General features: G+C 43.3%; 1 protein-coding gene across 5 annotated transcripts in view; it reads left to right on the forward strand.

Moving 5' to 3' along the window:
* Nucleotides 1-16,765, forward strand: part of TBXAS1 (thromboxane A synthase 1) — a 223,863-nt gene that overhangs the window by 165,389 nt on the left and 41,709 nt on the right. For all 5 annotated transcript variants that reach the window (XM_083462031.1, XM_083462035.1, XM_083462034.1 and 2 more), the window contains exon 10: nt 1,743-2,060. In XM_083462031.1, coding sequence (XP_083318157.1) covers nt 1,743-2,060 — 318 coding nt within the window. The remainder of the gene's footprint in view (nt 1-1,742; nt 2,061-16,765) is intronic.

Below are 16,765 nucleotides of genomic sequence, written 5' to 3' on the forward strand. Positions count from 1 at the left end.
ACAATGCGTAATATGCCTACCTAGTAAAACAAAAACAAAAAAACCAGGAGTCACTTTTAAAATTATAATTTCATGTTCCCTTAAGTCAGCTCTATCTAGGGCTATAAAAAGGCATTGATTTCCATTCTGACCTGTGTTAGTCATATGCAGCACTGTTCCATAATTATTTATTATTCTACAACATTCATTTTAGTTCAAAGGTTCAACACAAAGGAAACACAATACAAATTTGGGATTGGGGCGGGGGGATCACCACTTATCATTTGTGGACTGAAACAAACAAACAAACAACAACAACAACGGTGAATACTGATAGTATTTTCTGAATTGATTTCCATTCCAGACTTGGGATGAATGTTGGTAGTTCTGTGGGCACTAGGGCTTCACAGCAAAAAGAGCTAACAAAGGGTTACTTCTGCACCCTTCAGTGTGCTTTTTCTCCTCATGTTCTAATCTGCTTTGCACTTACTGCGATTCAGATCAGGACTGGTTTTTTTAAAAAATGAAGTTAAGTTGATCGACTGGAATAAATTGTTTAAAATTCATTGATTAAATTTGATTTTCAAGTAATTAATTTGATTGTAAGTGGCTACCCCAAATCAACTGATGCAGTGATTATTTGGCAGTGATCGTGATTGCTCTTAAATGCAGTTACACAAAATCTGAATTTACTGACATCCCTAGCTCCATTCTACTCTTCCAAAAAAAAATCTACTGCAACACCCCCCTTTATTGTTCCATGTCATCAGTGCAAAGCAAAGACTCCATTGAACACCAAGCTACACGTCAGGCAGTTACATGATTCTTTCCCCTGGCTTTTTTTTTCAAGGAACAGTTGCCACTTGAGACTGAAATCGGGTAGAGAGCCATTGAGGAGAGGGGCTGCCTAATCCTTCCCCTTCCTTCCATGTATCTGCTTAAAACCACCCCACTCCGCTGCTTTTCTTTTTTCCGGTGCGAGAAAAGATCTGAGATCCCAGCAATTGGGGAGATGGTGATACCCTGTTTTCCCCAAAATAAGACAGTGTCTTATATTAATTTTTTGCTCCCAAAGATGCACTAGGTCTTATTTTCAGGGGATGTCTTATTTTTCCATGAAGAAGAATACGGTACACATTTATTGTCTAATTGTGAGTCAGCCAGACTCCGTCGGGGCAGAGCAAGCAGCAGGCGGCAGATTGTCCTGGTGGCAGCACGGGCTCTCTGATTTAAAGAGACCTCGCACTGCCTGAACAGCTCCGGCTGCGCTGCGGCCAGTCAGTGAGTTGTGTGGCAGCGCCCGTCACTATGGTCCAGAGGAGTCAGACACCTTAGAGTAGCTTCGGGGGCCTTATATTCCGGGGAGGCCTTATGTTTGGGGGAGGCCTTATTATCGGGGAGGTCTTATTTTCGGGGGGGTGCCTTATATTACAGCGAGAGGCAAAACTGGAACTAGGTCTTATTTTGGGGGGATGTCTTACTTTCGGGGAAAGACGGTAGGACAAGAAGAAGGAAGGAGAAGAATTGAGCAGCCCCTCTCCTAACTCATCATTTGTTCCCAATTTCAGGTTACTTTAAAAAAGAAGCTAAAAGGAAAAGAATCACACCATCCAGCCTTTACAATACAATATGAGTAATTGTTAGGCAACGCCAAAAACAAGGCTCGCCCCTTGGAGAAAAGAGATATCATATAGCTGTATTAGCGTGAATGTACGTCCACATGCTTGTTCCCTGACTTAATGTTTTCACTGTGCATTTTGCAGAGACGCAGGGATTTCCTCCAGCTGATGCTTGATGCCCGAAGCTCTGCTAATGACATCACCGTGGAACATTTTGACACGGTCAGCCAAGCCGATGTTTGCATTCAGGAAAATGAGACATCTGCCAGCAAAGCCCGGCCTCAGAAGCAAAATCCAAAAACATTGAGTGATGATGAAATAGCTGGCCAGGCCTCCTTATTCCTGATCGCTGGCTATGAAACCACCAACAGCGCCCTCTCCTTTGCCACTTACCTGTTGGCCACCCATCCTGAGTGCCAGGAAAAGCTGCTCCGAGAAGTGGACGAATTCTTTTCAAAACATGTAAGTAGGCCCTTTGCTAGATTTTTCTGCTTTCATATATAAGGGGTGGGGGTAGGGATGTCTTCAGCCAAAGAGAGCAGAATGTACTTGACAGAGTCAACTGAAGCAGGTTATCTAAAACAGGAATTACGCACCAGTGTGACATTTAATATAATGCAAAGATTCACGTCAAAAATCAAATACTGCTCAAAGCCACCTGTCAAACCAGGGCTGGTATATTCCTATTTCTTTGCATATTTTTTTACATACCTCCCCACTCATCATCACCCTCACCATCATCATAAACTTTATTGCACTAGCCAAAGGCCATGGCATCATTCACAATGGGAACAAAAAGAAAAGCAACAATAACCATTAAAACCATAAAAACATCAGGCACTGCAGATACAATAAACCACGATCACATCTCCTAAAAATTATTTGTTGCATATGATATAATAGCAAGGGATTCTCAGGTAGAATGTGCCAGCTAAAATGTCTGAATCACCTTTGCAATTGACCGCTATTTTATCTAGTTCTTTTCTCCTGATCTTCTTAGCTGTCAACGCATATAGTGCTATTTTATAAGTTACGAAGTCATCAGTATCACTCAGCAGCCATTTCACCCTTTCCACCCTGTTTGAGTGTGTTCCAGAAATATTTACAAGTAGTAGCATTCATTGTCATTAGGGAAGACTGTAGCATCCACCTTGCATTGGATCCGGGAAGAGCTGGGAAGGACGCCTGTCTTAAACTCAAGAGGGATGTACTAATATTCTCAGTCTCAGTCAGCTTCCTATGTTCCTGTTGTTCTGGCAATCACTAAGGCAGGGATCTGGTACTCCATGCTTGTTTCTCTCTGGATTGTCAGTAGCTGTATAGGAATTTCTCCATTTTCTCAATATAGAATTCTGTATTACATTTAATGGAATTTGAGTAAATATGTAATCAGTGATATCCAAGGAACCCTCAGAACCCTCCCACTTCTGTTGTGTTCCTCATCAGCTTTGAGTGTGTCTTGTTAGACCTGTTCTGGTCCATCCCCTTCACCTATAATCTCCCATCTTTTATCCTTCACATCTCCCCCACTGCAGTGTGGATCTATTTGTAATAAATATGAGCTCCTTGGTTCTGAAGATTCGGATATGGCATGAATTAAAACAGCAAATCAGTGATATCGGAGACAGTGGTCAGATTTGCAAAGGTTTACTGATTCTAAGCAAATAGCATTGCTTATTGAAAATATCAAAGTACCAAAACTCGAATGGCGCTGGAATGAAGTGCAACACAATATGCACGGGAAATGTAGCAGTTCTACTTGCAAGACGTATCAGTAAGTTGGGCATATTAATTAGTCTACTGGTCTTTAATAAGCCTTTCAAGAGTGTGCAGTCTAGAGTAGGGATGGGGAATCATTTTGAGCCCAAGGGCCACACTCTCTTCTGGCAGCCTTCAGGGGGCCACATACCAGTGATGGGCAGGGCCAGGAGAAAACACGTGAATTTTACCTTCATACAGTAGTCTATAGTTTCTTCTTCATATGCGCACACACTTCTCTGTCCTTCATCCAAGCAAGCAAGCAGCATTATCAGTATTCAAGAAGATGTTCCATCCAGGCAACCTGCCCCCCCCAACCCACAAAGAGAGTGCAAAACAGGAGCAGCAGAGCGTATGCTCCTGTGCACAGGGGCAGGTGGGAGGGAGCATCCTGCACCCCTGAGATAGGCCTGACTTGGGGGTGGAGCTGTGGCCGGGCACAAGAAAGCTGCCTCCATGTGTGCTGCAGCCCAGCTGAGGAGAGTGTGTTGCTGACTCTCTCCTCTCTGCCCTGTGTCAGAGAGACATCCTGGTACTAAAATGGTAGCTTTCACAACACCTGAGGGCCACAAGCTATCTTAATGTGCACAAACCAGGCTGCGTGGTTCGTACAGCTCTGTCCTCTGAGAGAAAGGATTGGCTGGGTGGCTCATGAGGAATGACAGGGAGGGTCTGCCACCCACCATATGCCCAGCATCTGTGGCCTTATTCTTCCTGAGGCTGGCGCCAGTCCTGAGTACAACACAGGTATTGATGCACAGAGTAAATTCCTTAAAGAAGAGTTCTTTCCCATCCACAGAGTTTCCAGACAACTTGCGAGAGGCAGAAGGATTTATTTGGTTGCATCTGCTCACGTAATCAAATACTTTATATTTTAAACTGTTTTTATGGAATCAATCCCCTTAGCCCCAGACGCTGCTTTCTCTGAGCATTAGAGAAAATGGAAGTGATAGTTGCAGAGACACTGCTGTCAAGGAACTACCCACAACAATTTGCATGTATTTGGTGCCTTTCATGCAGTCTCTCAAGGCACTTTACACTCAGAAGCTGGCAACTACAGATGCTAAGCTTTGCCGAGCAAATATGCTGACGGAGAAAGCTTGCATTTATCAAGAGAGACTGCAGCGTAAATAGACTTTGGAAGAATAATTCCACAGGTGAAAGATGCTATTGCACATGAATCCTATGTGCCCACACGCACATACTGAAAACAAGCACTGCCAATGGAAATCATTTTGCTGTCAATGCTGTCAAAAAGCAAAACAAAGACTAAGGCACTTTGATTTCTCTATTTGTGCAGAGGAAGTACACTTCAGAGCTGCTGGTATCAGTAAGAAGTTCTATGACTTAAAAACAAAATAATCCTTTTACGGGGTAAATAAATGCTGATCTCTCCTTTCCTAGTGAGATCACTGGATAGCAGCATTTAAATATTTGTCTGCATCACTTGGAAAGTTTACATTTCAAGGTGAAGACAGCTGGAACAGGAGAAGAAAAATATCTAGCCCTAGTAACCCTCTAGTCTTATCGGCAGTAGGGAAGTATATTCTGTCTGTTGAGATGAATAGAAGCCTCAAAAGATCGTTTTTGACTGACAGATATTCCTAGTATCACCTTCTCTTCACCTTGCACAGTTGTACACTTGCTGTAGCATTTTCTCTTTCCAGTACTATCCAAATACATTCCCTCCCGTTCCTCAGAGCTAGGAAACAAGAGGCGCCTGTGAAATTGGCAATGCTGCTTTCAATAAAATGTATGCTCATTATCAAAGAAATTGAGACAGGGAGGGTATTGCTAAATACACATTAGTAGACTGATTCTATGCATATTTCTGCAGAAGTATATCTCACTGTTTTCAATGGTACTTAGTTTTCTTCAATATCAGTACAATTATCTCAGATGTTTAGGAACATAGATATTTTATAAACTGGGATATTGTATTCCCTCCTTTTTGAAGTGAGCAAATGTCTTTTTTTCAGACATGTTTGGTTGTCAAGGGAATCTTGGGCTACATGAATTAAAATTTTAAACTTTCCTGATGGTAAAGAACAACTTTTGAGTCACCCATTTTAGTATGGTAAATACTAATGTCCTGTTTTCAGATTTTTGTAGTAGTCATGGTTCTTCAGTTTTCCAAGTCATGTAGATGTAGTGTGACATTGTTGATACCCAAATGAGTTAGTGAGCAAATTAATCTGCCAGCCAGAACCAAGCATTTTTACTTAAATGGTATAACGTTAAAGAACCAATCATTCTCTGGCAAGAGAACTCAGTAGGATTGTGCAACACTAACTGGCATAAACATTGGAAAGCAAGGAGCATGTTGTACAAGGTGACTGCTTAGTTTGAATATTATTCTTCATGTAAGAGAAAGTCCCTCTAATTCCCCCCCACCCCATCACCACCACAGCCCCATTAATCATCCAGTTCCTTGGGGAGGAAGAGTGCTCTTCAGCTGTGGCAGTGCAGTCTGTTTTGTGTATTACCATCAATTCCTCTTATTTTAAGATGTCATCTTATAGGTATCAGGAAAAGATGGAGTAAAAAATCATTACAAGTAGCTCCTTTCCTGGCAAATATACTCGTGGGCATTTGAGACTTAAGAAAAACAGGTGTCTTCTCTTGAGTTGACTTATTCTTTTTTTTTTTTTAAAGGGATGATAACACATTCCTCCATTCATGTGTGTGAAAGAGTATGCAAGAGTAAGAAAAGAAAAGAAAGTTACTCTATAACCTAAAAAACCAACTGCTAAATTATGCACATTCTACTTCTAAGATCTGAATGCTGATGAGTTGAGAATGCTTGTCTAATTTATTAAGAAATATTAAATCCCCAGGAGCGATCGGTGATGGAATTAAACTCCTATTTAATGTTGTTGTAGCTTAAAAAATGATCTGAGTTGTTATGAGTGTTGGGTCAGAATGGAATTTTACCTCCAGGAATGTACATAAATTAGGGGAGCATTAATGGAAATCAACCAATCCCATTTATTTGTCCATAATTGTGCAGAATGAAAACTGAATGACCAGATGCCTGAAAGTTTGATAGCTCATTTACATTTGATGGTTATGTAAAGCATAACTTCACCTTTAGTGAAGTGAATTTCTTTTTCTTTCCATTTTCTTCTGTGCCCCATCCTCTCTGGCTGATGATGCTGACATACTTGAATTGTGAGTGTGTGTCTTAATAGTTTTATCCATCCAATAATACAAAGCAGCAGGAAGCATTTGTAATGCATGTTCCATCTAAAATGCTGCATACAGAAAATAATTATGGTTCAATGTTGGGGGTTTCTTTTTATTTGGGAAGGATGTAATTTGCATGTGGATACCTCAAATCCAAAAGGATTATGAACCATTAGAAAAGGGATTGAAAATAAAACTGCCAGTGCCATTATTCCCATTGTGACATTCTACAAGTCTGTAATATAACGCCTATTGTGACTTAACAGAAATCTATGGTGTGACCACACTTGGTATATTGTGTGTAGTTCTAGTTGTGCAACATCAAAAAGGCTATTGTAGAGCTGTGAAAAGTGCAGAGAAGGGAAATCAAAATTATCATACGGGCTAGGTTGGAAACCCCCCTATGAGTTTCACTTTTGAAGAAAGGCAAGAAACATTTATACGCCATGATAGAACTGTATAAAATTATGTGCTTTGTGGGGGGAAATAGATGGATATGTTTTTCTCTCATTTTCATAATACTAGAACCTGGGGTCATCCAAAGGATGTACTTTAGGACAGACAAAATTAAGTATTTAGTTACACAGCACATAGTAAAACTATGGAATTTGCTGCCACAAGGTTTAGAGTTGGGCATCAATATAACAGAGGTGCCAACTTGAATAAAATATGGGGGGGCAGGTAAGTCCCACCCCACATAATCACAAGATGTGGCCTACACCCATCATTTGAATGGCAATGCCCATCAACTTAGGGGATCAGCCCCCTCAAACATTTTATTGGGGGGCCGAAGGGACCTCAGTCCCCTAGGAGTTGACTCCTATGAACATGGATGACTAAGAGGCGTTTATACAGATTTATGGAGGATAAGACTGCTAGTCATGGTAATTGTCTACTACTTCCAGGATTCGAGACAGTACACTCTTGACTACTAGTTGCTGGGGAACAACACGGGTCTCAATACTGATCCTTTGGAAATTCCACTGTTTACAGCCCTTAAGTGTGAGAACTGTTCACTTATTCCTACTGTCTGCTTCTCATTCTTTTGATGGTTACTGATCCCAGGACTGCTAAGTTTACTTATGAATCGTTAGTGAGGGAACTGTTTGAAAGTCTAAGTGCGCAATGTCTGCTGGATCATCCTATCTCAGGCAGATGAGGGCTTGGTGGTGTTGCTGCCACTAGGTTGGCAGGACCTGTGAGAGGACCTTCTCAGTCATGGTTCCCTGTTTGTGGTATTCCCTCCTTTGTAAGGTGCATCAGTCTCTTTCATTGACCTTCAGGATTAATTTAAAAACATTCCTGTTCACACAGGCATTTAACAACTGAAAGATACTGTCCCTGGCAAGCCTGAAACCATTGGCTGACACATGTGGCTGTTTTTAACACTTTTAAGAAAGTTTTTAACTGCCCTGGGCTGCTTTGGGAGCAAGTGCGGGATATAACAACAACAACAACAACAACAACAACAACAACAACAACAACAACAACAACAACAACAACAACATCTATTCATATGCTTATTGACACTCTCAAAGAATTCTAAAAGCAACACCTACCCTTGCAGAAGCCATATTGGTTCTCCTTCATCAAAACTTGTCCTTTAAAGATATATTCATACATAGCCACCTGTTCACTTGGTGACTATACAAAAAATGTTGGAAATGAAACCATGCATAGGATTTTCCTGTGGTCATCACACCCTCAGATAGTGATGAGTGCCTAAGTTATTGACGTGCCTATTAGCAGTACATTTCCTTGAATCTGACAACCTTTTTCCTGATTCCATAGTCCTGCTCAATCCACTTCCTGCTCCTCTCTCCACACTTGTCACTCCCATCTGTACTGTCTCTGGCTTTGCCCTGCGACTCAGACCAGCCATTTTGCCTTGTGCTTCAGTTAGATGACTTGTCCCAATGCTTTGTCAAGCGCAGGAGACATTAGATGCGAATGATGTATATGTAAATCTGGGGGTGGCTAACCTGTGGCCCTCCAGATGTTGCTGAACCACAGCTCCCATCATCCTGACCAGTGGCCATGCTGGTTGGGGCTGATAGCACCTGGAAACCAACAACATCTGGGGTGGCATAAGTTAGCCACCCCAACCCATTTGCTATAGAAGCGAAATTATTTTTTTCAGTTGGATCCTTCTGTATAAATGATCTGCTGTGTGATAAAGATGGTCTGCAAGCAGGAGGCATGCTTCTAATAGCTTGATTTAAGTAAATGGTGTAGTTAATCTTAGGGTGTTATTCCAACTCAGTGGGGATTTAGTCCTATGGTTACTCCAGAGCAATGTAAAAGCCTGTGTTGAAATATGTTAACATTATGGTGGGTTCCAAGGAGAGCGTTTCTTTTTTTAGAAGAGCTACTGCTGAATAAAAGATTAATTTTGTTTCCCTCTCCTTGATGTGAGAGAATAACTATATAAGATGGATTTGGTAAACGTACTTCTTTTGACTCGATACTTTTCTCGTCTCTAATTAGCAAACTCAAGCTTGCTTCTTTGGCAGATCGTAGCTGTGTGGAAAAGGGAGGGGGGAGAAGGTTAAAAACAAAAACCTGTAGAGCTGGAATAATTAGGCAATTGATCATGGGGGTAATTGGACTTCTACAAAGCAACATGTTTTTATTTCTCCTCAATGGGAGTGGAAAACACAGCTGCATTGATCAGGAGGAACCTCTGGTGTTTTCTACAGTATCCAGTAGCCCTGTTCCAAGTGAATAGATTGTGAATAGAGTCAACATCACCTTTCTTTTCTATATGGGTCCTGTGCCTGTGCAGATCAACATTTGGATCTTCACATAGCACATACTATAGAACTTGCTCTCACAAGACACGGTGACAGTCACCAACTTGGATGGCTTTAAAAGAGGCTTAGATAAATTCTTGGAAGACGAGGCTTTCAGCTGGCCACTAACCACAATGGCGATGTTCTACCTCCACTGTCAGAAGCATCATGCTTCTGAATGCCAGTTGCTGGGAAATACAGACGGGGAGACTCCTGCTGTGCTTGCAGGCTTCCCACAGGCACCTGCTGGCCACTGTGAGAACAGGATGCTGGACTAGATGAACCTGATTCAGCTTAGGCTCATCTTTATTTTCTAGAGCTGGGCTAGGTAACCAGTGGCCTTCTAGATGTTGTAGGACTCAGCTCCCATCAGCCCAACCCCAACTCCAGTGATGATGGAAGCTGTAGACCAGCAGTATCTGGAGGGCCACAGTATCTGGAGGCCCCATCACTGTTCTAGATATAGGAAATGGGGGGGGGGGGGGTTGTTGGGAGGCCTGTTCTGAGACCTCAGGGCATATGCTCAAATAAGTTTAGCATCCTGCCCACAGCAATTTACAATACAGTGATACCTCAGGTTAAGTACTTAATTCGTTCCGGGGGTCCGTACTTTACCTGAAACTGTTCTTAACCTGAAGCACCACTTTAGCTAATGGGGCCTCCTGCTGCTGCCGCACCGCCAGAGCCCAATTTCTGTTCTCATTCTGAAGCAAAGTTCTTAACCCAAGGTAATATTTCTGGGTTAGCGGAGTCTGTAACCTGAAGCATATGTAACCTGAAGCGTATGTAACCTGAGGTACCACTGTAAAGCAATAAAAATGCAACAATTTACACAATCTATTTAAAATATATTAATTGGAATAGCAGAAAGCAACATCATGAGCTGACTAAAAGCGACATTGCCTGTGTAAAGAGTTTATTTACCTTAGAGCGGAAAAGCAGAAGGGTTGTTACAGGTGAGCCTGGCTGGGGACAGATATAGGATGCCATCCCTGGAAAATTTCCTTTTTCTGACACCATTTGCCTCACCTGTGTAGCTAGGACACACAGAGAAGGCCTCCTTGGGTGACCTCAGTGTTTGGGCAAGTTGTTTTTTTAAAATAGTTTTTATTAAGGTTTTTTTTGTGCTACAAAGCAAACAGATAAACAGGCAAAGGTACAACTATTTTCTCCACTTTGGATTCATAGTGTTTTTCACAGTTTGTTTACATTTGGTGAGAGACACTTTTGCCATAGACCTCTTGCAGTTGCAGGGGGGAGAGAGATGAAGATATTGTTACTTCGTTCTATTGCTTCTTATTAGTGTAGGGTGTGTGTGTCAGCATCACCTGGGTAGGTCCTTTGTATATTTATTTATTTTTATTGATGTTGCGAGAGGTTAGGGCTTCCTTCGTTTGGTTGGTTGTGTTCAGTTGGTTGCAGTGTGACTTATTTGTGTGAGGGGGAGCGAGCTAGGTTGTTGGGTCAGGTCATTTGTATTGATTTGTATGCTGTTGTAGGGGATAGGTCTCCATATGTAATAAAGGGGAACCACACTGGGGTGAAGGAGTCTTATATACAGCATGTCCCCATGCTAGTTTGAGTTTGTTGGTTAACTTTTGGGGGGGCAAGTTCATTTAGAAGTAGGCAGTCTAGATTTTTATTCACCACTATAAATATGCCGTTGTGTTCCAAAAGAATGATTGCTAGGAGGTAGCACACAACTAGCTGAGATTCTTATGTTAATTTCTTAAACTACAGAAGGGCCCAGAGCGCTGCCCTTCCGAAAGATTAAAAGCCAAAAAGAATTAATAATCATCTTAGTTCTTCATGCTGCACCAATTTTTGTTAAGGATAAGAGTGAACACTTGCTGGTAGGTGAGACCCAAACTAATCTAAAGTCTGTTGCCTGATATGTGACTTCTTTATATCCCTGTAAGCAGATTGCCCGCATAAATGTTTTCACAAATAAATATTTCCATTGATTTGAAATGCTGAACATGGGGCAGCATTCTCTTTTTGTCTTGTCAAAGTTCCAGCGATCTTACCATTTTCTGCAGAAAATATGTTTCCCTTGATTTAGCTAGCCTCACTTTGAAAGGTTTGTATGGAGGGGAGCCCTTCTTTAGTATGGAAACAATATTTTTTTTTATCACACTTCTTCATCTTCTCCTTTCTCCAAAATGAATAGCTTACTAATGTGTGATGATAATTGTGCAGAAAGCCTGTTACAGTCACACTACAGTGTCACTACAAACTGACTGGGAAATTGGTGCCTTGAGTCTGAAATTACATGTTGCATTTACTAGGCATCATTTCAGATTAGTTCTACCTGTATCCTGGGCAGCTTACAAGGTGCTACATTGGTGAGTCAGGGAATGGAGCCTTCCACATCTTAGAAGCTGAGGCAGAAAATACAATTAAGGAACAAGTTAAAAATAATAATGATGAAACAACCAAGAAGCAGTCTTTGAGCTTTGAATTTAGATGTGTAATCTGATGCTAGTGTCACTGTGGCATAGGGCTTATGTGCCTTTTATAGCACTGTGTATAATTTTCAGGATGTTTGGGAAGATGATGTAAGGGATCTAAATAACCCAGACACTGTATATGGCTCCATATCCATGGGAGAAGCCAATATCTTTTTGTTGGACTGCTTAGATGTGCAGGGCCTGCAGCTGGGTTCCCAACCAATCTCTTTAGTCTCCAGTGACTGTGGTCCACATTGCATAACACACTAAGTCAAACCACGGCTTAGTACAAACACGCAAGATTGTAGGCTCCCAGAGAAGAGTTCCTGGCTGCTTCTCTCCTCCCCGCTAGTTTTGCTGATGTGTCATGCTGAGCTAAGCCAACCCATAGCTTTAGTGTGTTGTCTGAATTATGTCTCTGTAGCAATACAGCTCTTGGAAGTACTGTCAGGGCAGTCTACATTTAAAAAACCTACCCTGCTTAAATCACCAAGAACTACTTTGCAACAGAGTCACTGGAAACTTAAGAGAAAGATGGGATGTGTTTGAGAGTTTCCCTGAAAAAGAGCTTCATATGAAATACATTGATCCTAATAAAGTACACTTCTGTGCATCTAAAGGTTTTCTCTCCTCTTTTTCCAGAGAAAAGAAGGTACTTTTCCTCCTACAGGTGATAAGAATTACATTTTCACCTCTTTTCTTAAATCCTGCCATTTTGATTGGATTCTAATTGCATGTTTCCGACCTTTAAGTATCAGTTCTAAACTGTAAGGCATTTCCCACACACTTTTCTAATGCTTAGCATGTTTCTCCATGAATAGTAAGTTGGATGTAGTTCAAGAGCAGATGATGGGGTCCTGGCTGTTTTCACAGAGGTTGCCTTCAGAGAAAGACATTTACCTTTTGGCAAAGCAGTAATTACCCCTTCATGGTCCACAGACAGGACCTGATTATTCATGATGATTTGTTTATCTGTTGCTTCAATCTGATGCTAACATTGTCAAGGACTCCCCCTGCCCCAGTGAGTAAACTGTAAGGCTGCAGCCCTAGGCACTCTTAGTGAGCAGGAAGCACCATTGAACATAGTGGAATTTACTTCCGGGTAAAGGTGCATAGGATTGCACTGTATGTATGATAAATACATATCTAAAGACACACACAAAAGAGAAAAGTGTGGGTCCCAAAACTGAAGAAATCAATAAACAGATAAAAGTTATGGGCTATCAAATTGTGTGTGTGTGTGTGTGTGTGTGTGTGTGAATATGAAATCAACGTAGCTTTTTAGAATTACCAGTATAACATTAAATACTGCAGGAGTCCTTAATTTATAATTTAGAAGACTTGCTCCAAGCCTAGTGGCTGCTTATTCCAGTGTTTCCCAACCTTTTTTGGGCAAAGGCACACTTGTTTCATGAAAAAAATCTCGAGGCACACCACCATTACAGCCCCGTGACGTCAGCGCGCAGCGTCACGCCGGGAGGGACATGGATTGCTAGCAAATTACATAATCACCTCATTGAGGGCTGGCTCATCTTCTCCGAAGGCAGAACCCCATTAATTAACAGCACAGACTCACACCATAGCCAAGACGAGGGGGGAAAACCTCAGTCATGCACAGTCATGCACATGTGGGGGCTAAATGAGGATGAAGACCGGGCAGAGAGCAGGGTTCAAATCACCCCACCTGGCCAGGACAATCCCTGGGTGCTCCCTTGGGCCACTCGCCTGACCCACCTCGCAGGGCTGTTGTTGCGAGGATAACACGGGGAGAACCACGCGCGCCCCCGGGAGCTCCTTGGAGGAGAAAGCGGGCGATGAATGCAATGCACGAAATATATGAGAGGCGACCAGGTTTTGCAGGTGAGGGGCCCCCGCCAGCCTCCGCTTCCAACACCCGGCGCAACGACGCCGAAGTTTCCCCCCGGGCTCAGCTCGGGGAGCAGCGCTGCTCCCCCCCGGCTCCCCTTCGCCCTCCCGGCTCTCTCTGCCGCCCACTGGGGACCCCCTTCACCTGCCAAGTCCGGAGCGCCGGTGGAAGTTGCATGCATGCATGCAGGGCGCCGCGTTGCCATTGCATTGCACTGCACTCCATGCAACGCCTGCACGCATGCATTGCCTTGCATGCCCGCCAAGGGGTCTCCCCGCGGTCCGATGCGTCCCCTCCGGCGCGGATGCAGCATTGCAAAAATAACACACACCCCGACGCAGCCCTACCTGGGGGGCAGCCTCCGCCTCCGCCGCTCCGCCTCCGCGGGGATCCCCGGGCTCCATCCTGCCGCCCGATCTCCGCGGGGGCGCAGGCAGGCTGCGCGGGGTCTGCGCGGAAGAGCCCCTGCCCGCCCGGCCGCCACCGCCGCGCTCATTCCATGGCCGGGAGAAGAGCGCTTCAAACAAAACGCCTGGCCCGCCAGGCCACGCTGGGAAACGTAGTTCGCACACCCCGCGCGGGTGCGGGGCCCATGGGCGAGGGGACTACGGATCCCGGCAGCCCCCGCGCTGGGGACGGAGGGGGAGAGGCCGGGTGCAGGGATGGAGGGACGGGTGGGCGAGCTAGTGAGTGAGTGGCAGCCGCCAAGCCTTGGCCGAGAGCCAGGAAGGGCCTCCCCGGAGGAGGAGGGAGGCGCAGAGCAGGAGGGAGGGAGGGAACCCCAGGGGTCATCTAGTGACGGCGCCCCAATCGAAAATTTGACTTAAAAAAAATATCTTTCGAATTTTTTAATTTTTCCCGTGGCACACCAGGCAACATCTCGCGGCACACTAGTGTGCCACGGAACAGTGGTTGGGAAACACTGGCTTATTCTATGTACTCGCAGCTGAGCTTACGGTGGTTTATTTTATTTCCAACTGATGCTTACTCATAGGATTCTGCGTTCACTGCAATGTTCTCATCAGTCTCCAGTGCAATGTCTTATGGTAATACGGTCCAATGTGGTCCGCTGCTTTGAAAGGGGCTTCTTAATCATCCTTAATATCACTAACAGTAGAATGACACCTGAATAATGCAACTAATGAAATATTAACCTTAAGTAACTACCAAGCTTAAAAGTGCTTCACCACTTAATGCGAATTGTATTCAGTATAACATATTCAGTGGTACCTCGGGTTACATACGCTTCAGGTTACATACGCTTCAGGTTACAGACTCCCCAATCCAGAAATGGTACTTTGGGTTAAGAACTTTGCTTCAGGATGAGAACAGAAATTGTGCTCCGGCGGCGCGGCAGCAGCAGGAGGCCCCATTAGCTAAAGTGGTGCTTCAGGTTAAGAACAGTTTCAGGTTAAGAACAGACCTCTGCAACGAATTAAGTACTTAACCCCAGGTACCACTTTATTGTTATTTTAACTGCAGGTGTATAAACACTAACATAGTTAAATTTTATGTGCATGCATATGTATCTAAAACATACATGTGACTTTAATCTGTATGTGTTTGTATACGTGCATAACCCTTTTTCGAAAAGAAAAGAAAAAAACACAGAAAAGCAAAGTATTTCCACATGGTGCCCTTTGCAAATATTAATATTAATGAAATCCTGTAAACTACCCTGAGTCCACAAGATAGGACAATATATAATAGACCAGCATATGGCTAGTACTATTGACAGCCTTATCCACCAAGATCTTGCCCAATCCGTTTTAAAAAGACATCCATGTTGGTGGCCATCACTGCAAGTCAATGAACAGTTGTAATGGTGGCAAGGAGAAGGTGGACCCACTCAAGTAAAGGTCCCCCTGTGGGCTTCTTACCCAGGGACCCCTTGAAACCTGGAACCAGCACTGCATTGAGCATAGTCATTAGATTTACCTCATATAAACCTCTGATTTTATCAATTCAGGGCCTTCTCAGGTTATCACTTTTTAATGCTGTAAATGGATAGTTACCTTTTTTTATTATTAGAAAATTTCCCCTCAAGATCAGTCAGTTGGTCAGTAACTCAGCCCAGGAGGGCAGATAGGAACCACTTAGCATCTTGGTAGTGGGATTAAAATCTACTGAAAAATATTGTACAGATTGTATTCCGTTCTTGTTGGAAGAGACAAATAAATTCTTGTCTCGTTTCCTGGCTGGTGTCCTCCAAGTTGCCTATGACACAAAGCCCCACAAAGAAGTAATATTAGGGTAGCTATGTTGAACTGACTCCACTGGCATTGTCAAGATTATTCAACTGGAAGTTAAGCTTTGAATTTGTTTCTTCCTTTAACCTATATGTTGGATGAGGCAACAGATTTTGCTCATGTACAGTCCCTTTGATGGTCTTAGTTGATAATTATATTAGCAAAGCACCTTTAACTTGTAGGGCAACTGAAGGGAAGAGGAATCACCATCCTTACCAGGAATCATGCAGATGAGACAATAGGGGCACTTCGACTGGCACTGTAGAAATGTTTGTTTGCTGATGGGCTAGGTGCCCTCACTCACCTGCCATGTTTGCGTGATGTTGACTGGGATCCCCTGTGCCTCCATCTCTGTCTTCTGCTGGCAAGTACTATTAAGATTTCCCTTGCCACTCAGTTGCTCCACAGCAAACCCAGTGTTTTATATTGGCTTGACTCTCATGCCCTACCCCCAATCCTTTGAATTATAAGGTTTGTTGAGAGAGCTGAGAATTCTGTTAGACATCCCTGACAAGCCAGTTCTGTGAGTTCATGTGAAGAGGAAATGGCTATAAAACCAGTATATGTCAGCAAGTATATATTATATATCTTTACTTAAGCAAGGTTTATATAAGGACAACAGCTGGCCAAGGGCTGTGTTTTAATAGCTGCAGGGCAGAGAGGAACTAGACAGGTATTGCTTCCACAGCAGTTTCACAGGAGAAGTGGATGTGCTTCCATTGTATTAAAAGGACAAAATCACTCTTGGGAGTGCTATGAGGTGACGAAGCTGTGATGGTAGTCCTGCTTCAGTCTTTGAATCTAGAGCAGGCTTTTGAATGCTCCCCACCATCCCCCATCAAAGGGGAACCAGGTGCCAAGAAGC

Source organism: Podarcis liolepis (genome assembly GCF_965112155.1).
Source record: "Podarcis liolepis genome assembly, chromosome: 10".
Classification (NCBI taxonomy): Eukaryota; Metazoa; Chordata; class Lepidosauria; order Squamata; family Lacertidae; genus Podarcis; species Podarcis liolepis.